Source organism: Electrophorus electricus, chromosome 21 (genome assembly GCF_013358815.1).
Source record: "Electrophorus electricus isolate fEleEle1 chromosome 21, fEleEle1.pri, whole genome shotgun sequence".
In the NCBI taxonomy this organism is placed as follows: Eukaryota; Metazoa; Chordata; class Actinopteri; order Gymnotiformes; family Gymnotidae; genus Electrophorus; species Electrophorus electricus.
The window spans coordinates 11,871,336-11,896,335 of record NC_049555.1 but is presented as its reverse complement, the minus strand read 5'-3'; the positions used below and the strand labels follow the sequence as shown (position 1 = coordinate 11,896,335).

The window sequence follows — 25,000 nt, the reverse complement described above, 5'->3', positions numbered from 1 at the left end:
AACTCTTTCCTCTTTTCTGCTCTTCTTACAATTGTTTCGTCAGCCAGTTGGACCCCATAAGCCTGACTTAGGCCTAAGTGTGTAAGATTTGAGGTGTTAAATAGACATATACACCCAGATGGATATGATACATACAGACCTAATGCAGGCAAGCCCTGTGTCTGGTTTTGAATGTTTTTGGGTTTTTTTGTCTCCAGGCTGGGGAGCAGGTCTTCTTTGCCCCGTGGCAGAGGAGTGTTCCCTGGTTTTCCAAATGCTTGGGCCCGGCCTGTATCTCTGGCCTCTGTGTTGTGTCTTATTCCTGTTCAGAGAGCAGCCAGGGGAAAATCCTGCTTTTATTCCCATTCATTACCCACGGCAATGTCATCTACCCACGGACACGACGGCGCATGCGTGGGATTCTCCATCTGAGCTTGGGCATCCTCCGCCCATCCCCCCACGATGGCTCCTCCACCCCCAGCAAGGCTCTCTCACCCCGCATACCCCCATCACCGTCTCCCAATTTGCAGAGATGGATTCATTGAACAATTTGTCTCCTTAAACTCAGCTCAGATGTCCAAAGTTATCTACACAATGAGTGTATTGATTCTTGACTGATTTTAAAAGAATTGGTTTATTTTGGTTTGTGTTTATCCTTTTTATTTGTATTGAGCTGTTTCTGCAGCTGAAGGCCAGTCAAACCTAGCCTTATGTCTTCTCCAGCTGTGCCGTGGCAGGAGATGCAGCTCTTAAAACACTCTGTCTGTATCACATGCTGTATGTGCTCCAGAAGAGGGACAGCCAGGGAGTTCATATTTGTGAGACATTTCTTAAGTCTCATAAGATACTCTTATAGGTTTTTGAGCAATTTAGAGTTAAAAAACAAAAACAACTTTATTCATTGTGTTCTGATAGATTGCCAGCTGGTGCGGATTAGAGCAGGATGGGTTCCCCTTCTGAGTCTCGGGTCCTCTTGAGGTTCCTTCCTCTTACTCTCAGAGAGTTTTTCCTAGCCACTCTCACCTTGGCGTGCCCATCAGAGGCCTGGATTCTGTGGATACACAATTACTGTAAAGCTGTTTTATGACAACATGGGTTGCATGAAGCACTATACAAATAAGTTTGAATTGAATGAAATTGAAGGATGTGTTTCAGGCTGTAAAACCTCCATTCCTGTGAGCAGGCAGGATCTGCTCCTAGACCAGAACTATTGCTTTGAGATGCTGGATGCAGTCTCAGTCTTCCTAAAACAGCGGTCTGTGAGATTTTTTTGACAGTTGTTTGAATGATGTTCCTCGTGCTTTGTGGAGAGAGTGTGTGATAAGGATTGGTCTGTGGGGAGCACTGAATGGCCACTGCTGGTGTGAGGTGAAAATGAAATGGGAGAGGAAGCACCAGGAGTGAAATGGGAGAGGAAACACCAGGAGTGTTGTGCCGGTGAGAACGCTCCTGTCGCCTCCATTTGCACATATCCCTATGGCTTGCAGGGTCATCCTGGGGGAGCAGGTGCTACTATAAACATGAGAGAGAGAGAGAGACAGAGAGAGTGAGTGAGTGAGTGTGTATGTGTGTGTGTATGGAGAAGGAAAGTGATTGGGGATATGTGTATTAAGAAGGACTGGGATTGTGTGTGTGTGTGTGTGTGTGTGTGTGTGTGTGTGTGTGTGTGTGTGTGTGTGTGTGTGTGTGTGTGTGGAGAAAGAAAGTGATTGGAGGTGTGTGTGTAAAGAAGGAATGGGATTGTGTGTGTGTGTGTGTGTGTGTGTGTGTGTGTGTGTGTGTGTGTGTCTGTCTATATCTCAGTTACAGCTGAACATGGGATCAATAATTCATAAGCAAATTCTCTTTAACCTTTTCTCTCTGAAGTTTCTCTCTATTTCTGTCCTCTCTTTCCTCTTAATGCATTATGGAAATAGGAAACTAAAATGAAAAGTGAATATGATGCCAATTCTGAAAAAAAAAACCTAAACAAAAATAGCGTGCCTTCAGACAACATAATCTACTTCCCAGCTCTGGGAACACATTTCTACAAGTTGCAGAAATACTCTAATGATGACATCAAATTATCATTTAAATCAAATTGTTTCTCATCCTCAGGGACTACAGTGTACACAGTTTGAAACCACAGACTACACTCCAAACACACTGTTACTGAGCCCCAATGTCTGGCATGGTGGCACTCTCTTTGCTTGTATGGATATTAAATCTACAACATTAACTCATAACATGATTTAATGGCTGTGCCTCACATAGGCATATATGAGTATATGGAAGACAGTTGTAAGAGTTATGTGGTATTTTATGAAGTGGCATTTTCTAGTTGTGCTGTATCAAATCTATCATTCTCTCTTGCACATTTCCTGATGACATTCCATTAGAAAATCCACATTTCACAGATGATCATACGTGGTAAAGTAATCTCTGTCTCTCACATTTGTGCATGTTTTTGTACAAACCTGGGGTCTTTCCTTATTTGTTTCTTATTTGGCAGAATATCTGGCTGCTCTTGCCTGTAGGTTCAGTGTAGCTTGAACTGGATGGTTTCACACTGTGCCGTTATTGTCCTGGTAAAAAATGAAGATATCTTGAAAGATTCCTTAAATGCTATCGTATTGCCGTATTGACTACATTGACTGTTTTTGCCCTTTGATGTAGAATTACACCAAGTTGTCTCAAGGTTTATGACTATATTAACCAGTGTGGGAGCGTATAGGACAACTAATCAATAACAATCTTACTAAGTGTTCTCACAAGCTTCGGTCGATACGTGTAGCCAATATTTATTGACAGTATAGCTCAGTGACAATATTTTGTTATATAATGTCCAATAAATAACATGTGCCAATAATTATTGCATATATTTATCAAACTTTGTGAATTTTATGCATGCCCCAATTATGATGTTGCATCTATCATTTCCTAAAAAGTTACATATAAATCATTGTATAAATCAGACTTTTGGAAGGAGAGAAACCGAGTGGGTGATGCGACCAGACGGAGACCATGTCCCTGTCTCTCCTCACGGGTCTGTCTCCACGCCTGAGGTGGTGGCAGAGCAGATCGCCAGGGAGGAAAGTTGTCCATGCATCCCTGGCGGCTCCCCGGTGTTCATTTCCACTTATGTCGCCGGTGCTATCCGGCTAAAACTGTCACGCCTAGCGGCTCGTATGCGGCTCGCTGTTGGTGCGGCTCTACTGGCTTGAACAAGTGAAATAGCTTTTTCTTTCCTTCCACAGGTGCTGCTGTCAGGTCTGATTGGGGTGGTGTCATGGAAAAGGCCTCTCTCTTTGGTGGTGAGTAACACAAAGAATGTGTGTGACACCCTGAGACTCTTGGTATTGGTTTCCGTGACAGTAACTGAATATGATCATTAGTCTTAATCAACGGACTTAACTTGAAGTACCCTGACGTACAATGACACAAATCCCATATGACTGGCTAATTGAACCAGAGGACTGATCTGGCACCAGAAAATCAGGGCTGCAACTGTAATGAACCACTGGCACACACCCGGTATTTTACTGCACAAAGGAAGCGCAACCACGTGCACTTCCGATTTGTCGATGATTATCGCTCGTGTGTCAGATTTTTGGCTCTGATTGGTTTTTTTTCTGTTCCGCTTTTCCTCTCACAGATTTGTTCAGTTGCGTGAAGCTCTCGACTAGCTAAAGTGTAGCAGCAGAGCGCTCTGTCAAAGCAGGCACCGATAGCGCACCGTGATTGCCTGTCGCGCGGTGCACCACGCCATGGTGCACAGAAAAATCTCAGTCCCCTCACAGTCCTCGGGCGGGAGGGACATAAACTCTATGTGCTAGGCCTGCTCTGTTCCACCAGGCCGTTCAGCTCATGCATAACTGGGGAGCGGATTTGGCACGCCAGCTGAATTTTGCATGCCCCTCCAGTTCAGAGGGATGTATCATTATCACAGGTGCCGTGATAGTCTTCACGTGAGTTATATCAGTATTCGCTGATGGTACGATGGATGGGTTCGTTAAGTGTGTATGATGAGACAATGACATATAAAGCCACTTGCATGCATACGCCGACACACGCGCACACACACACTGATCATTCACAATGCACGGAGTTATGGCAGTGACACTATTGCCCATCAGATAACCCCAATGCACCAGTTACCCATCACATCATAGACGACAATGACTGCCTGACACTGCTGAGCCATCATGGAGGTTTTGCTCAGAGCAGCAGAAAATAAAGTGAACTGTCGCAGCAGATGTGACACTGGGTTTGCCCTTTGACCCCACCACTGTGTATTAAAGGAATGTTTGGGGGGGGGGAAATTAAAAATGTATAATAATAATAATTTGTATATATATATATAAAAGACCACAGTTCTCAGTTATGAGTGCCCGGTAGTTTTTTCATGCACACATCTATTCCTAGACATCATATTCATATTCCTAGAGGGCAGGCTTGTATGATGGAAGCGAGTTGTGCTGGCCAGGCAGCACAGCCTAGCAGGGCTGTGGAGGGGTGAGGGAGGTGTGTCTAGCCTGTCCTGTTTTTAATTTGATTTTGTCATATCTGTCATATCATATCTCAGCTCAGCTCCCATCCAAACAGTGGCATGGTTATGTAAAGTGCACACACACACACACACACACACACACACACACACACACACAATGTATCTGAAAGCAGTAGGTCAATGAAACTTCTAGATCCACCGTAAAGCTACATAATTACCTTTAAGCAAACTCAGTGTTTTGTAACTGAGGTAAACCAGATGGCAGATTCAGTCATAATAAACAGCCATGACGGTTTATTGTTTGCTGAGACGTGCTATGTAAGTGCCATCTGTTCCTAATAATTTTTTTAAAACAAATATTTCTCATAGTTTCATTAGTTCCTTTAGACCTGTCTCTTATGGGGCTGACTGTTTGCACATAGAAATTATGCAGAGCCCTGTCATGCCTGTGTTGGAATATTGTGGTGGTACTAAATATGCACTGAATAATTGTCTACCTTGTGGATCTTCAACAGTTGTTACACATGGTGATGTTTCAAAGTTTTCGGAAAGTTTTCTGAAACTGGACTGTGGTTTACAGGTTGAAGTTAATCTCTGAAATAGTGTAGCCTGACACCAAGTTTAGATTAAGAACCCCAGATATATACATGTACAGGCTATATGTTTGTGGAATACAGTCATGTTGACATTGCTGTGTTATCTAAACACTCTCCTCTCAGCTTCGAAACTGTGATAGTACGGGCCTGAGAGAACCACTCAGGCCTGACAAGTTGCACCCCGAGCACGTGTTTTCCCTGCTCCAGCGATTGTCAAGGAGACAGGCCCTGCAGGCTCCCTGGGGATCACTGAGTCACTGATCGAGCGGTGAATACCAGAAAAGCATCATCTCTGCCCGCCGGGGGGACAGACCTCTCACTCCCATGGGATGAATATCGATGATGCTCAGATCGATGGGGCTTTGTTCACGGAGCGTCCGTGCACGTGCCGTAGTAAGCTGTCAAGCTGGATGGAGATGAATGGGAGCACTCCTCTCCCTTTCTGGAAAGGAGGGAGGGAGATTCATCAGTTTTCTGAAAGACTGTGGGAGAAAGGGGGAGGGATGAAAGGAAAGAGCGAGTGGGGTGGGGAGTGAGTCATATTAATGCAGTGGGAAAAAAGAAAGGACACAGATTCTGGTTCCACTGTGGTTCAATCATGCGCCCCTCCCCCTCTGGTCTTGCACGAGATGGGCGACCAATCCCAGCCTTCCAAAAAGAGCCCTTTAACTTGAAATACCTGCTTGTGGTTACTGGAAGGCTGAATGTGTTACTGCACTGCCATTCTTTACATATACCATAAGTAGGCGTTTGGTAAGAGAATGTCTGTGGATCTGTTAACCAGTTTGTATAAGCAGTGAGCCATGCTTCACACTCATCTGCTATTATGCGTAATCGATCATAACCTTTTTTTCTTTGCTGTTTGGCCTCATTACTGTCTCATATTGTCTCATCCCTGTCTCATGCCTGACCCTTTCTCTTTTCTGTTTGTGATGTGTGTGGCGTGTTGTCTCCACTGGCAAAAGACATAGTACTGCTTGATCCTGTGGACACAGCAGTGTAATTATAGTACAGGTGTATCAGACCTCTCTCCATAAAGCCAGGAAAGCCATCGTGTGCTGGAAACGAGGGCTTTCTCCGGGTGTATCTGTCACTACGGGAAAACCGTGGGACTTCTGCCTGATATGATCTACCAGCAAACCCACATTCCTCCTTATTAAATATTAAAACCATAATGTGAAACTTCAGAGGAACAGTTAGTTGCCCTGGGGCTGAATTTTCTACAATGCTGGAGTAAGGCTTTGGGGAATGGAGCATTCAGAAAAGCTACAAATCCAACAGCGAAACAGCTACGATTTACTATTCACTTGATTTATTTACTTTCTTTATAGTATTTTTAAATGGTGTTATCAAAAACCTGTATGTTTTTGCTCCAGAAATGGCATGATACTTAAATATGGCAAATGAAGCATTTAAAAGGCCTTATGCTAAAGAATCGATGGGTATACTATGAATAAGGTGTGAAAAAAAAAACCTGACTGTGGCTCCAAGGGTGAATAGTGTGAGTTCTATTAGTGTGGATCGATTGGGGTTGGTGTTTTGTATTAGGCAGGAGAAAGCAGAAGAGAGGCAGAAGGTGCACAGAGCAGGCCCTGCACCACTCCACATCGATAATCGCTTTTCTCTCATGGCTGAGGTCTCGGCTGGCCTGCTTTTAATCCTCCCTGCGTATTCACACAAGAGCGCTTTAATTAGTCCTTATTAAGCAAGCTCTCAGGAACGCTTAGGCCTAGTTCACATCCAAATAATACATGAAGTTTTCAGTTTGACCCTTAACAGCAGTTAAGATGCTTAAGAAGCTGCCTGCATGGTCCTTTTTTATAGACTGTATATGACTGTGAGAGTTCTGGGTGAGAGTCTGTATATAGGACTTCTAAGTATTGCTACCATACATACATATGGCGTCTTAATTAAAAGAAAATTAAAAGAATTAAAAGAAAAGAGAATAAGGTTCCAACCGAAACCTAACAGATCTAATAGGGTTAATCAGCGTTTTTGAGGGCCTTTAAATATTAAGAGTTAAGTGTGTTGAATTAGCAGTGGTACTAAAGCCTGCAGGAGGGTGGATCTGTCTGTAGTTGTTTTTCCACGTCTGGTGTAGGCAGCGAGGTTATGAGCTCTCAATCCAGTCCTCGGGGAGCTGCAGCCAGGACACATTTTGGTTCTGCTTGAGCCCAACATGCCTTAGCCAGAGAGTTCTGCAGCTCTTCATTATCTGGTTCATACTTACGAGGAGCTGGAACAAAAACCCGGACCAACCCAGGGTCGGCAAGCACTGGATTAATAATCCCTCCCCAGAGCAGGCTGCACTAGCACTCTGAAGGCTGAGATTATGGATTTTTCGCCTCCCCCCTGACCTGTGAGTTGAGGTACAGACTGAGATCCTGCCCAGAAAAATCTCGCCTGCTGCAGAAGAAACCAGGGGTATATCCGTTGAGGCAGCCAGAACTGCCGCTCTTGAAGCTCTGATAAGGCTTCTGTGGAATTGATTTTGGGGGGGGGGGGGGCTTTTTGTTGTGCTGAAGAAGTGGCATTTCTTCACATTTAGCGCGGGAGTTTAGACATATTTGTTACGGAAGCTCTAAAGGAACAGACACAGCCTTTGATTTGCTTCTTCAAAATCTCATTTAGTATGGCTGTTATTCCTGTAGGCCGGTCTGCTTTCTGCATATAAACCAGGTAGCTGACATTTATTAATGCCTTTTATATAATTATATGAAATGGCTCTAAAAACTGTAAACAAACAGGGACTACGAAACCTATTCAGTCCCGCCACTCTCTGAAGGCCTCAGGTGTGCAGTGCTTTTGCAGCCCAATGGGTCAGGAGGTGCAGAGCACTATATCAGGCAGGTGTGCATAACTGTAGGCGACTGTAGAGCATTGCTCAGGCAAATGCAGCAGCCTACATTTATTGTGGCCTTTTTCTGACTCACTCACCTTCTCTATTCTGTGCTAGTGCATTCATTAACCTTTGCATTGACAGACCCAAGCTCTGTATGCTTGTGTTTGTATGTGTGTATGCTTGTCATTGTACATTCCTTTTTACCTGTACCACATCAGTCCTTGAGCGCTTCTTTAAGATATGATCTCACTCACAACTTTGTTCTTTCACACAATGACGAGATTTCTCAGACAGATGACTCATTTTCACACCACCCTGTGACTAGTAAATTATGTCACTGTATTAAACCTATCTCTTCAAGTAATGTCTCACAGGTTACTTCATTAGTGCTATTCGGGCTTTAAAAAAAAATTTTTTTTTTAATACGTAAGCTGCTCCTTTCCTGTATGCTGGAGACTGCTAACAATGTCTGTGCTTAAAATAGTGGAAGCGAAAAAAATTCTCATTTACCTATTAAATGGGTTTTAAGACTTTGCATCAGCATATTTGTTCATGGGCAGTTAAATAAGGAAGGGCTCAGGCTAACTGGCTTTAACCTGAACCAAAAGTGTGTTATTCTTATGAGAGGGAAATTGCAGAAGCAAAGCAAGAGCCAGTGAAACCACTGGTCATAACAGGTCATACATCATTGGTTGACAGCACACTCATTCTGTGTGTTAGAGAATCTGCAGACCATGGACTCGACAGTCAAATGTGTCTGCCCACCACACCTTGATGCAAACTGCAGCAGATATCTGTGCAGATAAAACCACTGCAAACCTGCAGTAGATATCTGTGCAGGTAAATCCACTGAAAAACTCTTTCTATGTATGTTTGATAACACTCACTGCCTAAAAGGTATTACTGGTCTCTGCTAAGTAAAGTGACCTCTCTTTTTGTATTCTTTGCTTTATCCATATGTACAGAGTAATGTACATAAGTGCATTTTGGAGTGCATGAGACATGATGCCTAGAACTAGTGTGTGTTATACCTCCCCATCTCCCTCGTCTCCATGACTCCCACAAGCTCGGACCTTCGACAGGAGTTGCCTGGCTGTCCAGTGCAAAGCAGAAGCCGTCCAGGAATCCAGTCAGTTATTCTTACACTCAGTCAGCTAAAGGTGTAGTATGTATTCACATAGTGGAGTTCTAAGTGGTGAACTACCTGCACTGCAGGTCGCTTTGCACTTTCAGACCTACCTTGGTTCAACAGTATGATACTACCAAAGTGAATCATGTAAAAATGGTCTTATTCTTGAGTACCAGCACAAAGATGTGCCAGAAATAGCTAATGTAAGTAGTGCTACAACAACAAAAAGTAAACTGTGAATTAGGGAATACTTTCTAAATAGCACACACTCTAAAACTAGTATGTACATCTCATTTGTCTCTAAAGATTTAGAAATATCCATTATCAAATCCCAAAATTCAGCAAAGCTCTAGTATGGAATTCATCCAGCATCCACTGAAAGTAATCCAGACATGTTTATTTACCTTCTGCACTCACCTCCTGTGTGATATATGATCCAATATTATTTATTTATTTATTTTAAAGAGTATTAGTTTGAGAGACCGTGCTGTCCAGCATCTTGTGCTGTGTACTTTGGAAATACCATGTGGTCTTAACCCGAGGTTTTGATATTAATATTTCATCTTGTCTGTGGTTGAGGTGGGGATGGTCTACTACTTTGTACGTGCGTGTGTGTGTCCCACGGGTGGTGTATGGGTTCATGGAGAGTTTTAGCAAGTCTGGTTTTGTTCCTGCCTCGCTGGCTTGCTCTGTCAAACTCAGTGTGTCAAACCTGCTTTCTTCCCCCTGGGCAGAGTCAGCCAACAGTTTTATCTTCTCATCTCATCTGGATTCTGGCTATTATGATTCGCTCAGTGATGTCTGGAAACATCTTAATCTCACTTTGCAATAGGCTGGAGTGGAATCTGATTGGTGGGCTGTCTGACTGGACATCGCAGTGCTGGAAGTGACAGCACAGTGTTCATAGGCTTTCAGTCATCTTGTTCTACAGATTCAGCCTGGAACTATGCAAATAGGCAGCTGCTTCTCTGGACATGTTTAACCAGACCACACATGTGCATCTTGATGTGCTGCAGGAGAAAAACTCAGAATGTGGTTTGGTTGATTAAAGGTACAAAGGTTAAATGTACATAAGCTAGCATGCTGTAAGGCCATTTTAGAGACATTAAAGCAAGTATTAGTTTCACATTTACAGCCAAGTAATCAGAGGGGAAAATAAAACATTAGAATTGATTTATTAGAAAGAGTAACTGCTTTAATGAATAACAGATAACACTGGGTTTTCTTTGCATAATCTTCCTAATACACGGGACCAATGAGGCATTGTAATCAGGTTACCTGTCTGCTTGCAGAATCTCTGTGATCCTTGTAACACACCACAAGTGGGGAGACGTCATACATACCTCATCACTGGGCTAAGAACACCATGCAGGGCCATATGCACAATCTATAAAGCCAAAGTCACAGTCTGGTCTTGAGTTTTACAATTTCATATCTTGTTGAATGTAAAATAGTTGTGACATCCCTAATGTACTTAAGGCTCATTGCAATGTCTGGGAACATATAAGATTAATGAATTGCAAAAAGTTTGCTAACTAATTACCATATTTAATTATTTTCTAATTATTTTTCTATTTTCTAAAAACACATTAAGCCTGCTATAGATGTAACAGTCTGGCTGCATGTACTTACTGATGTAAAATAGTCACATTTTATAGCCTGAAGTAAGTTTTATACCAAACGTTGTTTAAGCAGTACTTTAGGGTGTGTATTATGTATTGATTAAGCATAATTATACACTAACAAAGTCTAACAATATCATTTTTGATTAGGTAGCTTTTACCAAGCCACATGTTTTTAATACCTATCTAACATAAATATTTAACAGTTTAAAGACATATTGACATAATATTTAGTAAAACTTGGTCTTATTTATCACTTGTCTTTTTGTTAAATTTCACCATGGTTCCCTAAGCCTAACTCCCAGATTCCAGCTGTGCCTAAGGGTTATACTTGTATCACAAGAACAGCTTCACATGAGTTTGCAGCTGGAACTTCCTTAAAGCTTTTGAGATTCTTTTGAGATGAGCTCTGTTATATTAGTTATGGCAGAAATAGAAGGCAGAACTAAATTATAAGTCAGTAGCAGCCTGCTTTGAAGGCGTTTTTGATGGCGAAGATGTTCCCACAATTCTCTTAGCTTCATTTCAAAATATGCTCACTGATTTGTTACAAGTGTCAGATTTTGATTGGTCAGCTGAACTCCAGGATTTTTTAACCATGCAAAGTTTTACAGAGTGCATGGCTACAGGGGCAAAGTAGTGGGGTGGTGGTTTTTTTTTTTTTGGTTTTTTTTTTGTTTTTTTGGGGGGGGAGGGGGTGTTTGTTTTGTGTTTATTTTTTTATGCTTGTGGTAAGGTTAGCATGACCTTCACTTACTGCAGACACTGATTGTAGAAATCTATGAATGTTTTTGATTGCTGGGCTTTTAAATAAGCCAAATTTATCTTGCTAATATTGATCAAAACTCTGTGAATCTCTATTTCCACATCCAGGGTTGAGCTTCCAGAACATGTTTGGTGTGTAGAGCTCTGGCCTGTCTCTGTTTTTTTACACTTGCTTTTAAAAATGTTGGAATTTGAAATTTGATCAGCACAGTTGTGATCCTTTTGACTTTTCATATACTCAGCACAGTTGCCCAGCACTGAGTGTCTCAGAACCATCAGTGAGCTGTTTTCTCTCCTTAAGTTCATGTTTGATGTTTCGCTCTGTTAGCCACCACTGCGAAAGTGTGCTCTCTGGGGCTTGGTATTGTAAAGCTTACAGATGCCTTGATTTTTTAAATACTTTTTTAAACGCCTCTTTGAATATTGCTCTGGTCCCAGTGCACTTTTGTACACCGCCTCCAAGGCAACCCTATGGGTATCGAGGCAAACTCTGGCCGTGGATACTGGCTCGGTGAGAAGTGCCTGGTGCTTGAAGCTTTTCCGTGTCCTCGATGAGACCCTGGAGCAGTAACGGAGACTGAAAGAAACGCCTCAGGGATGAAATAATGTACCTGTAATTTTCAAAAACACATTTATGCTTTATTCTTACCGGGTGGACTGTTTCATTATAGTGTGAGGTTTATACTGTTTCAGCCACATGGCTGTCAACATCACGTTGGTTTGCTCCATTTTAAGGAAGGAAGGACAGCCATTGGAATGGTTTGTTGTTTCCTTTCAGCAGATCATTAAGGCTATTCAGCAGCCTAAACCAGGACTGGTATCACACACACACACACACACACACACACACACACACACACACACACACACGCTGCCACTCTTAATTAACTCAAGTAGTGCTCACTGAGACAGACAGCAGCAGGTGGTTGATCCAGTGGTATAAATGGCCTGATTACCAGTTATCAACCTGCTGCCCTGTTTAAGTCATGGGTGAGAAATACAGATGAAGACTTTTTGTAGTTCTTGTTCTGGTTTTTACCAGTTTCAGTCAAACAGTGCTCATTACACTTCACGGTTTGGTAACAGCTGGCACTGGGAAAATATTAATCCAAGCAGTTTGTTTCCAGCACTTTAACTGGCTAGACAGCTGGAGAAGAGAGACAGTGACATACAAAACACTTACTGCTACATTCACGCAGCAGATTAAAGTGGCCCAAATCCAATTTTCTGACCAACTCCGATTCATTGTTGTTGTTGTGGTTGTTGTGGTTGTTGATAAGGCTGTTCACAATATCTTAGGCTATGTTTACACAGCAAGTAAAAGTGGTTCAGATCTGATTTTGGACCAAATCCTATTTTTGTTAGGCTGTTCACAATATATTTTAATGTGACCTCTATCCAACATTTAGTCTGAGTGGATTACGCTTTGAAACTGACACACAAGCACAAAAGAACAGTGCTTCAGATGACACGCTTATCCAGAGGTAAACTATCAAAATGGAATCAACATTAACAGCCACTATCATAAAATTAATGCCCATGTTAATCTGTAGTGGAGGCCGGGTAGAAAAAAAATCACAAGAGTGAGCAGTCGAAAGAAGGCCTATATTTTATTGATGTGTCTCTACAGAGTCATGGAAGCTACTTCCCTTCAATGTTTATTAGGTCTGTTACATGAAATCCTCACTCACCATTTTCATCCATGTTTCATTGAAATTATGGTGAATGTCGAGTTGGAGTGACATAAAAGTCACATGAATTCTGATCTGGCTGTTAAGAGTCGCATTGCCTCATATACCATCGGATAGTCTACCAGATATGAAAAATTGGATGCATTCACAAAGCAGGTAAATCTGGCCCTAATCTGAGCTTTTCCTCCATATTTGACCCAGATTTGTCATTTGGATAGCAACGTGTACAGCAAAAGCCACAACTAATCCGTCATTTTCAATTCCGATTTTGGCCAAAAAAAAATGTGATTTGGTCATTTCTAACTGCTATGTGAACGAAGTCCTGTGTCCCAAACTGAAATGTCTGATTCAAAGTGTCTTTTGCTGTTCACACTGCCACACAAATAACACACAAATGTTCATGTCACATGGAGAAAGAGATTGGATCTGGGCCACTTTTATCTGCTCTGTGACCATAGCCAAAGTGGTGACCTCGTCATTATGGAAGAAGTGAGCAGAAAGTCCTGCGTTCGGTTGCACGGCCAATGTTTCTCCGTACCAACGTCACTTTTACGTTCAACTGCGATTACTCCAGCCCTGTTTTAGTTTTCCCTCGCAGTAATCTGGATATAACCTATCTTTAACCGCACCTCCGTCCTTCCATAGCGTTCCCTTGCAGGCCTGTCACGGCTGAGACGTCTGTTAAAGATTTACGGGCCCGCTGCATTATTTAACAGGTTGTCTAGTATGGTACAGCTGCCAAATCACTTGCATCGTTCCCATTGTATCAAAAGCTGGCTAAAGGCCAATGCTGACCCAGAGCCCTGCTTTAATCTCCGGAACTCCCGCACAGCCCTGTGTGTCCATTATAATTGGCTAATTGCTAGCAAAGGGAGGTGATCAGCGGTTTTGTGCTAGCAGCTTTAAGCTGCTACTGCCTTGACGCTGGCAGCTCAGGGTGGAGGGGCAACAGACAACAGCTCATAAGAGGAGTGACACTGATGCTTTGGGAAAACCGCCATGTACATGTGTTGTGAGACATTCCTTTGACTTCTTCACATCCCTCCCATGTTTTTAGCTCAAAGACATGGTGTGTGGGGCAGAGCTTCTTAATCTAGTGTTATTTCAGCTTTGATTTTGTGTTTATTACTACAGGATTCACATACATACATCAGACACAAATATAAACACCTCTGAAATACGTGAAAACCATATAGCCTGTGTTATTACAATTGCAAATGCTCATCTTAACAAACACCTGCTTAGTTGTTGTCATTTTTTGTCATTTTGAGCGGTTGTTGCCAGTGTGCAGTCAGACCAAGTGTTGTTTTTCAGTGGGTAGACAGCCTAGCGGGATGGAGGAAGTTATTTTCCAATTCACAAGCTGTTGGCTGCATCCAAGCTGCCAGGGTGGATGAGCCCTGATTGGCTTTTCATGTGAGCCTCTAGTGTGGGAAGAGGGAAGACAACAAAGCCCATTACGTATGTCTGAGAATGTGTGTGCATATTTAAGTGCATGTGTGTGCTGAAGTGTGTATGTGTATGTAAAGAACACAGTCCTGCATCAACTGACTATACAGGGTTTAGAATGGCTACCTAAGAAGGATACATCCCACAAAGGTTGGTGAACATTGACTATATACTAGACATTTTACAACTGCTGAGTTTACTTTTATGGCTTTTCCAGTACAGACTGTACTTATCAATACTTATTTCTGGGTATTTCCAAAAGGGCATGTGCCTTATCATCTGAGGAAAATAACCTTTTTTTTCTGCCCTGAAGTCCATGCGGCAATATGTCTGTGAAATTGCAAACAACCTCCTGAACAGAGGAAAAGTTGCCTGTTCGGAGCAACTCAGCAGCAGAATTAAAAAACCTACAATGCAGACCTCTCATCAGCTTCAAAAACTAAAACCAACCTGAAATGTATGAGGTCAGATCTGCAAATGTTGGGTGGAAAACCAGAAAATGTGTCATACGACAAATGAGGTGACCACTCCAGGCAGTGTGATGCATAGTCAGGTTAAGGCACAGGTGAATGAAGAGAGATCAGTCTGTGAAATGTGATGGTCATATTGTCGTGGCAAAAATGATTTTAGAAGTGTCCAGAATATTGTGTGATTAATTTGTAGAATATGTTTTTGGCAATGACCTAAGGACATCAGGACAATGACCTAAGGACTCAGTGCAACTAAAAACTTCTTCAAAGGGGGAAAGTAGGATGCTATTCATTGGCTAATTCCGCTCCCTCAGTTCAAATCCAATTAAGCATGTATTTCACTTGCAAAAGGGAAACTGAAACTAAAACTCACAAACTCCAGTGAGAATGCTAACAGCTAGCAGAAAAGGCAAAGTACATCAAGCGACTGAGAAAAGTCAGTGATGTTTTCAAGCGTTGCAGTTATTGTGTATATATGTATATGTGCCAGGTGGGTATATGATTTCCAGAGAGTTCTGTGTGAGAGAGAGGAAACAAAGACATGTAGGACAGCTCCGACACACCCATCATGTCTCCAGTATGACACAATGTGGCATGCATGTCAGAGTCTGGCACTTGTTTATCTCTCAGTTTCTCACTCCACACTGCTACTTCCTGTCGGACCTGGAACCTAACGGGCTGGCACAATGTCTTTTTTCCCTCATCACACCTCTGGTATGCGTGGGACCCCAGTAAATGCTTCCAAAGTGACGAGAAGCGCTATTTTGGTCAGGCAGGTGTGGTCGCAGGTGTATGGACATATCTGAATTATTTTTATGTGCAACAATCTGTGCACAAGCCCACACACAATTGCAAAGTAAATTATGAGTGTGTGTGCCTGTAAAAATATGGTTTTTGTGTCAGAGGTTGTGCAACATATGTGAATGTATAAGGAGACAGGTGCATGTGAGACAGGGCTTTTTGGATAAAGATGGTTGTTCTCCACTGTCTCTCTAAGCCTTTTTCTTTTTCCCCTCTTATTACCTGCCTCTCTCTCTCTCTCTCTCTCTCTCTCTCTCTCTCTCTCTCTCTCTCTCTCTCTCTCTCTCTCTCTCTCTCTCTCTCTCTCTCTCTCTCTCTCTCTCTCTCTCTCTCTCTCTCTCTCTCTCTCTCTCTCTCTCTCTCTCTCTCTCTGTGTTTTATCCTCTTCATCACTCTCCCTACACTACCCTGACTCAGACAGGTCCTTCTAAAGGTTCCAAACCAACAACTCCCTGGTGTAATCGCCCTAATGTGCACATGCTGTGCATTAGCTTTGCCTTCTGGGAAAATGTTTTCATTTGGCCTGGCTTGGCTAATTGTTCCCTTGTGTGAAGAAAAACACCCAACATGTTGCTTATCTGTTTGTTTAGGTATGAGTGTCTGCTTAGCATTTCCTGCATCATGTATTCATTTCCGTTTTAAGTGCCAGAAGTGAGGAAATGCAAAGCTTGCTTCAGTACCTGTAGTTTATGTCTGTCTGTCTCTCTCTCTCTCTCTCTCTCTCTCTCTCTCTCTCTCTCTCTCTCTCTCTCTCTATCTCTCTCTCTCTCTCTCACACACACACACACACAATTTACATACATTATTTACATACTTCTTTAGAGTCATACAAACCTCTGCCCACAGTAAGTCACACCGTAAGGATACAAATAACATGTTTTCTCCAAACACACAGGCTGCCTGTAACAGCTGATTCTGAAGAGTGCTTTGCTTTAGCTTCATACATTCGCTACATCGGCTAGCGGTTGATACTTTAAACACCTTAGCGGTGAATTGTATTTTCTTGGCACAACTGAATAAGGAGATTTGTTACATATAACTAATTTGTTGTAAACCTCAAACACTGCTGTCTCCTCTTTCAAACGCAAATCTCGTATAAGCAAAACAGAGAACTGTTACATAAGTCTCGACTGATTAAAATTTGCACACACCTGCCCTTCAGCAGTTCTGCAGGTACTGTAAAGAACCAAACAATGGCAACGGAGCAACATGCATGGTTAATGCTGATATTCAGCAGTATCACGGACAAGTAGTTGGCTCTGCACGTTTCACTCCGGACAGTTTAGCAAATCTTAGACAATATATTTTAAGCATATGTCACTAAAAAGACTGTCATCACAACCCCTACCGCAACCTATAACATTTAGCTGACGCTTTTATCCAAAGTGACTTACAATTATTGCTGAGAACAGCTTGAGCAATTGAGGGTTAAGAGCCTTGCTCAGGGGCCAACAGGGGCCAAACCTGGCAGCGGTGGGGCTTGAACCAGCAACCTTCCGATTACAAGTCACGTACAATTGATTACAAGTCTGCCCTTTGTCAGTTGAAGCCAAATCATCTTACAGTTTCATAGTGAGCTAACAACTTTACCTAATTTATTTGTGTTGCAGAGATCGAAATCGAAATCAAGTAGCTAGCTAGTGTAGGTAATGTTAGCTACTAGCAAGCTACAAGCAGCGTTAACCCGCTGTCTTAGCCAGCTAGCTAACTAAATAGTATGACGACCTAGCTAGCTTGTTTACACGGAGGTTTATTTTTATTTTCCTGCATGTGCGTGATATAAATCTGCAATAAATACTTACATATATTCACTCTATTAATTCTGTGAGCCAATCAGCGTCGAGCTCATCAGTCTACCAAAAAAGCACTGTAAAAAAGAAAATAGCTAGTTTAATTTCAGGGTCAAATCAAAGGTTGTAAATGGGAGTGCATAACCGCATCTGTGTATTTTTGCCGGACCAAAGTCACATATCTTCTATATAGACATCAAAGAACAATTTAAAAAATACTTAACAAATGCATTATATGGCACCTTTAACGTGTAACTATATAACCATATAACAATCTTTTAATGGTCCATATAACCATCAAAAGAACAATCATGACAAATTTAGTGGTTTCATTGACCATGACAATATCTGGTGTGTACAGTAAGTTACAAATGGTGTGTTGTAATGAAGAAATATTGTGATTAGGTAATAAAAACAAGTCCATTTTGACCATTTTATGAATGAAGATTCTGATGGCACCGGCAGAGTTTTGGCAGTGAGATCTACACTGCATTTATGCTGAATTATATAAATTCCTTTCAAAGTAGGACATTGTTGCATAGTTTGTGCTACTGATTCTTTTTCTTGATTGCTGTGCAGTAAACAATATGGTCCATGTTGTGAAGGATACAGGGGCGTGGCCACAGGGTGGCAGCTGCCATGCTAGAAAAGAGGCCTTGCCACTTCAGCTGCCACTCCAAGCCCTAAAATTAAATATCTATAAACTAAATTAAGCAGCTAAATTTGTCATCATTTTGCTGTTATATTTTAGATGAGCTGTTTTCTCAAAACAGAATCAACAGAAAATATTGTGTATGTTTTAAATTAAAATGCGATCTTATTGGATTGCTGTTCATTCCTCTAACTGATTCAACAAGAAAGAATGACTGCATTTAAAAAAATCTCTTGACTACTCTACCACTTCATCCATCTTTGTAACCTCACTTGTTATATCAGCCTCACAATATATGTAATTCGTGTAGTTGTTATGCTTGGATTACATGAGTAATACATGTTACTCATTTCCACTTTAAAAAGATATAGTTTATTGTACTGAGACTACAGATCCATTGCTCATCTGTGTAGGTGCTGATGTCATTGATAATAGGCTTACACCAGTATATCATGTCTACATCTACCAACGTTCAGTTTCTGTGAGGTTCCATTATGTCTGCCTCCACCTGAAAGCTTGAATCAGTAAATCACTCATTGTCACTGACCATACTGTAGTTTTATTGTTGATTTCAGTAAGGTACACTTTGGAATATCTGTCTTTCATACAACACGGGCTACTGAGTACTCTTAGCCTCAATCCCCACCCACTGCAGAAGTGTGTTCGGACAAGAGAGCACATTATTGATGACACTTTCTTTTCTCCACGAGATCTGAGCATTATCTGCATAGTTTTAGAAAGGGTTTAATTGTATTGGGTTAGCCAGGGTAGTGAGTTGATTTCGACACATCACCTGCAAAAATGAGCCAAAGTAAACATCCTTAATTATATCAACATAGGTCTCTGCTAATTTATTCCTTCCAAGGAATCATTATACTATGTGGCAAAATGCCACATGTCCCTAAAGTCCGGAAAGACTGCATAAAATCTATCGGATTCATGTTTAAAGTCATCAGTGCTTGTCTTTAAGCAGAACACATATTTGTTAGTCCCTGGACAATTTATATAGGCTTTCTGTAACGTGCGGTGGCCCGAGTGCCGCAGGGCGTGAGGCAGGACGCACAGACTTCCTCGACAGGGACACTCACGTATTACAGACGATTAACATTAACAAGAAACGACTGACGTTAAACGAACACGTTACATTTAGACATTACATCTACAATGACCAACGACGCCGCACACCCTGACGTGAGTTTAAATACACACAGACAAACGAAGTACAGGTGTGTGCAGGCGTGGCCACAAACGAAAGTCCTCCTACTGCACGTGGCTGGCCGAACCACGTGACTTGCGGGAGGCGAGCGTTCCGTGACACTCTATTTAGTTTGCCAGTTTCTACTAGCCATGGTAGAATATGATTAAGTAGGCATTTTTTTGAAAATATTATCGATGGTGGGAAGCAGGGAAATATCCCTCCATGTTGTCGGATCATCAGGTATATTGGCCTTCTTTGGAATTCTATAAATAATATTACCTTTACAGGAATAGGGGACTTTTATTAACCAGACAAGTACTGAATATTTGTGTGAGAGGTTTACATGGCCAGTGCTCTGTAACGTCTCATAAGGGGCATCATCCAACCCGCTCACCTTATTTGATAGCTGACTTCTCACACTTTCAGCTTCTTCATATGTAAATAGAGAGGTTTCTGTTGCATAATTCAGGAGATTTATGTCAGTCCTTGGCATAATGTCCATAAGGCTGAGAATTTTGGCAGTTTTGCAGAATAATTGCTATGAACTTGATCCACACCAATTACAGTAGGGTTGTGCTTTATTAAGAATGATACTTAGCACATGAAACCTAGTCCACACTAACATGGGTAAACTGGAAAACATGCTTATACATGTTGCCCACTGATTCACACAAAAACAGCATTTTCCACCAATGAAAATGTATCTTTTCACATCTGTTCTCTAAAGTTGGTAATTCTGAAATGGTAGCTTTGCTGTTGCAGTGGGGGAAAGGAAAAACAGCTTTTAAAAAACACTGACATAAGGATGTCATGTGAACTTCACAGTTCCAGAATGGTAGAACCCATTGTCATGCTGTTTACTGCAGGATGTATTTTTTATTTCATGTGTAGCTGCTTGACTTCATTATCTGTTTAGATGAAGAAGCTATCTGTCTTTTGCTCTACGTGGTGGCTGCTATGTTGCATGCAACTGCAGCATCTAAACAAAGTACTGCGGCCAAAACGGCATAGGAGTCACATCTTAGATGCATGCTCACTATTGACCCTTTCCGACATTTTTGTTTTATTGTGGACAGAGGACTTCTGGAAAACGAACTGAAATCGCTAAAGTAGCCAAAACACCAAAGTAGCAATTTCTAATTGACTTATGTTGGTGTGGACTAGGTCTTAGTTTTCCTCTGACTGCAAAGATGAGCTAATTCTCCTCAGCTTTCTTTGGTACTGTGTCCTCATTGCGCTGATGACCACACAACTGAGCTGTACCTCTGCCAGTCGGTGAATCTTCTGGAAATGCTCTGCAAAGAGGAAACTTCCTCAAGATCCAAACTGTATAAATAAGCAAATGTGTCTTTAAGCGTCCTCATCTTATACTCCATTAAAGATGGTTATTTTAATCCAGTATCTTAGAACACCATAATCATGATATTCACTTAACTACTGTGAAGTTTAGTCTCCAAGGTCTTCCATGTGTCTGTCCCCCATGTGTCTGTGTCTGTATCCCATGTATCTATATCCCATGTTTGCTGGGTGTATGGAGGCCGGTATTCCCATCTTCCCAGAGCTCATGCTCTCTCTGATCCGTGCTGCCGATGTCCAGCTGGCGATGACGTGTGGCCAAGTGTTTGTGAGTTGCTGCCTGAGTCATAATTGTGAGAGGAAGGGAAGGAGGGAGATATGGGTGGGAAATTCAGGTGAGAGTGACATAGAGAGAAAAAACAAAATAACTGCAAGCACGTGTGCATGATTGCCCATTTACACACCTCCACATAAACACACACACACACACACACACACACACTAAAGACATATCTCTCCACCCAAGCCACCAGCTTAAGTGACCTGAAAATTAATTGGAGCAAACTAAAACTCTTAAGTTCCTCCTCGTCACGCTGTCTCCCTTGCACTAAGTGCTATTCTACACTTGGTCCCAGGCTCCCCCTCCCCTGACTCACCTGGTCCAAAATACCTCGTAATTAGTCTCCCTGTTCCCCACTGCCTGTGCAGCCTTCTGATGTGAGCCAAATGATGCATTACCTGTAGCTGTGCTCTTGCCTGATGGCATGGAAAGGGTGATGAAAAATGTGCGCGCGTGCGCACACACACACACACACACACACACACACACGCAAAAAAAAAAAGTATGAATAGCTAGATAGGCTGAGTGCTAGCTGTTCTGTGTGTTGCTGTTGCCCAGAGGAGGGTCCAGCTTATTCATACAGGGAGAAGAGGACTCTGGGTATTGCCACCTTGGTCTGATTGTGGCAGGGCTGATATGGCCTAGAGAGAGGGTGATTATGCAGAGAGGGGGATAGGGAAGAGGGCACGCGTGTGTGCACGCGCACGCACGCTCTTCTTGCTGGGCTGATTACAGCTGCAGTGCTAGCATGTAATCGCAGACTGCGGCACAGAAACAGCAGTGAGACAGCACAGTGAGACATGTGAACGCGACAGGACTGCACCCTTAAAGCGTGCGGCACGGTGCTGCTTTTGGAACCTGAAGCATCAGCCCCCAGCAGGTTAACAGAGTGAGGCAAACTGAACCACCTCTGCATGCAGCCTCTGGAATGTCCTTGCACTAAATAACTCGTCAAAGGTTTTCCCTCTCAATTCCTAGAAAGAGAGTGAGAAAGAGAATCCAGTGTGATTTATCCCTCCTAAAAGCTATAAAATTACAGCAAGGATCAGTAGCATTTAGTTTTGGAAAACAAGAGTGCTAGTTCAGTTGCCCACTGTGACATCCTTCACATGCTTGGCGACATAAACTGGCTTGTGAATTCCTTTAATAATGTGCGACGGCGTTCGATAAACGGCATGTAGCAGGACTATCGGCAGAGCCGTGCGCTAAAGGTGATAACACAGCAAGTACTCAATGCTCAGAGCTTCGGCTGAGTGAGTGAGACTGCTTTAAGGGCTATAGGCGCATGTGAGAGAGAGCTCTAATAGGGCCGAGCAGAGATCCAGCACGTACCAAGCGAACGCGTGGAGACAGAAGAGACAGGGAATGGTCCTCCAATTCCGTGAGTCTCCGAGAGTGTCGGTGGGGAATATTTAAGAAAGTTAAGTTTTGCTTTCAGACTCCTTTTGCAAGACGTTGTGCTTATGTTGCAACACAAAAACATTGTGGAACATAGAGTATCCTTACCAAACCAGACCAAAATGGAACTGGACTGGTCTGAACTGCCGAATGACGGAATTGCTATTAGTTCATTAAAGACCAACCATAACAGCAGGCTTCTCATGTGTACTTCAAATTATGTTAAAAATAAAAGCCTAAATCTTCCCCCCACACACACACACATATAAACACACTCTCTCACAGACACACACACACACACACACACACACACATACATACTAATGGAGGATCAAGATGAAGAGAGCAGTCTTAAACAAAGACAAGTCTGTATCGATCTGAGAAGCACCCAGGTAAGCAGGCACCAGATTGGGGTGTTGATTACCGCAGGGCAGCCTTACCGAAGCCTGTGCCTGGAGCTTGAGGGGGCCAGCTGAGTTCACACACTCATTAAGACCAGCCAGCACTGAAGGTGATTGGGAACGTTAGTGAGTGAGTGAGTGAGTGAGTGAGTGAGTGAGTGAGTGAGTGAGTGGAAAAAGGAGAATGTTGGGCCTTACCAGTAGGAGAATACGTGATCTGCCATTTCTCACAAATCTGCATAGTATTAACTGAAATACTGTCATTTCATTATATTGCTGCATATTGCTATTAGGACTAGTAACAATATATTGTGCAGCTCCATCATATGACTGTGGAAACAGGTGCGTAACAGCACATGTGGGCATGCCCATGTTATGGTTTTAGATGTTCTTGGTGAGAATTTATGGTGAGTTTTTTGTTTTTGTTTGTTTGTGTTTTTAACAGACAAAAAGCCCTGTCAACACCAGAGTCTCATTTAAATTGGAGCTCTGCATATTTCAAATAAACACACAATAGACACCACAGTCATTAGTACACTTGCCACATAGGACTGCTGGAAAGCTACTCAGAGGTAACAAGGACCACAATTTAGCAATTTAGCAAATGTCAGTCAGTCATTTCAGGGGAAAGCTGTAACTAAAAACACTTCTACTAAATCTACTAGAACTGGAAACGGATAAAATGACATGCATGTCTAGAATACAAGAGTGATAGTATAACCTGGTAATGTCTGCAGCCAGGCTTTGAAAATGACAAGCAGACCATGCTGTAATCTCCATGGCTCAGGAAGGCTGTTCCCGCACTGCCGCGTGCCTGAATCCCACTGTTCACTGCCATGATAAGGGACAGCCACAGGTTAGCATTTGAATGTTCCATATTAAAGAAAGCAGAGGCTGCCCTGCACATGTCTTATCCCAGTCACCGTGCATACGGAGTGAAAAGAGAGGAGCTATCTCACTCCTGCTGTCGTGTCCACCGCTTGTCTCTCACCCTTGTGTTTGTGTGTATGTGTGTGTGCAAGTGCATGCGTATATGCATGTTTGGTAGTCATTTGGAGGGAGTGTGTAGTGTGTTAGGGGATTACTTGTGAACACCATTTGTGATAGATTTATGATAGATTGTCAGATAGGAGCATCTCATGGGAGGAAGCTAAGAGTGCATTACATGTGTACACACACACACACACACACACACACCATTCACTATAGGCACAAGGATTCCGTACATACATAAAGTACCTCTGTAAATACCTATGTAACAATTGTCACCAGTTGTTGAGTGTTATGTAAATTTTGTAATACTATAGAACTATTTTTTTTCTCTTTGCATTTTTTCTGCTCTCATGTTCTGAAGGCACATTGGTCAAAATGTGGTTAGAGAGACAGAGCTGGACATGTTCCTGTTCAAACAGAACTAGTTTGAATATCTGCTTGTTGCTTCTTTTCTGTGTTTTTTTAGTGCTGCTTTTGGTAATTAATCCTAATAAAGGAGATTGTTGGAGTTGGACAGGGAGCTCCCCGTTTCTCCAGCAGGGATGTTCGGCGTATTAGAATCCGCTAGACAATGTTGGCACTGTCTGTCATTTTCAGTAATTAGAGACGTGTGAAAGGAGCTGTTTGTTGTGGCTCAGGGCTGCTGTTGTTTTAGAGGGACGCACGCCATAACAATACAAACATGACTCTCCTTCACGATTCACAGCACCTGATTCACTCCTGCTCTGTTCAGTCCCTACAGTCTCAGGAAAAAAACATGGAGTTGTATCTTTATGATTACCACTGGTGACAGAACCCCTAAGATATTACTTTGTACCCTGGGTTTTAATTACACACGAACACTTTCGCATCTTAAAGTAAACCCATGAAGTGTGCCAGTGGTGTCTTAGGCACCGGTAGCCTTACCGTACGTTGGTTTCTGATGGTGGTACTTCCTCTCTTGTAGAGTGATGCTAAGATTGTGTCTAGGGTGAGGCTAAGATTGCGTTTGGGGTGAGACTAAGATTGCGTTTGGGGTGAGGCTAAGATTGCGTTTGGGGTGAGGCTAAATTGTTACTGGGGTGAGGGAGCTTCAGAGAGCAGAGGGCTGGCAGGACTC

General features: G+C 42.4%; 1 protein-coding gene across 1 annotated transcript in view; it reads left to right on the top strand.

Moving 5' to 3' along the window:
• Positions 1–25,000, top strand: part of fam189a1 (family with sequence similarity 189 member A1) — a 109,177-nt gene that overhangs the window by 41,933 nt on the left and 42,244 nt on the right. The window contains exon 2 of the mRNA XM_027008926.2: positions 3,216–3,272. Coding sequence (XP_026864727.2) covers positions 3,216–3,272 — 57 coding nt within the window. The remainder of the gene's footprint in view (positions 1–3,215; positions 3,273–25,000) is intronic.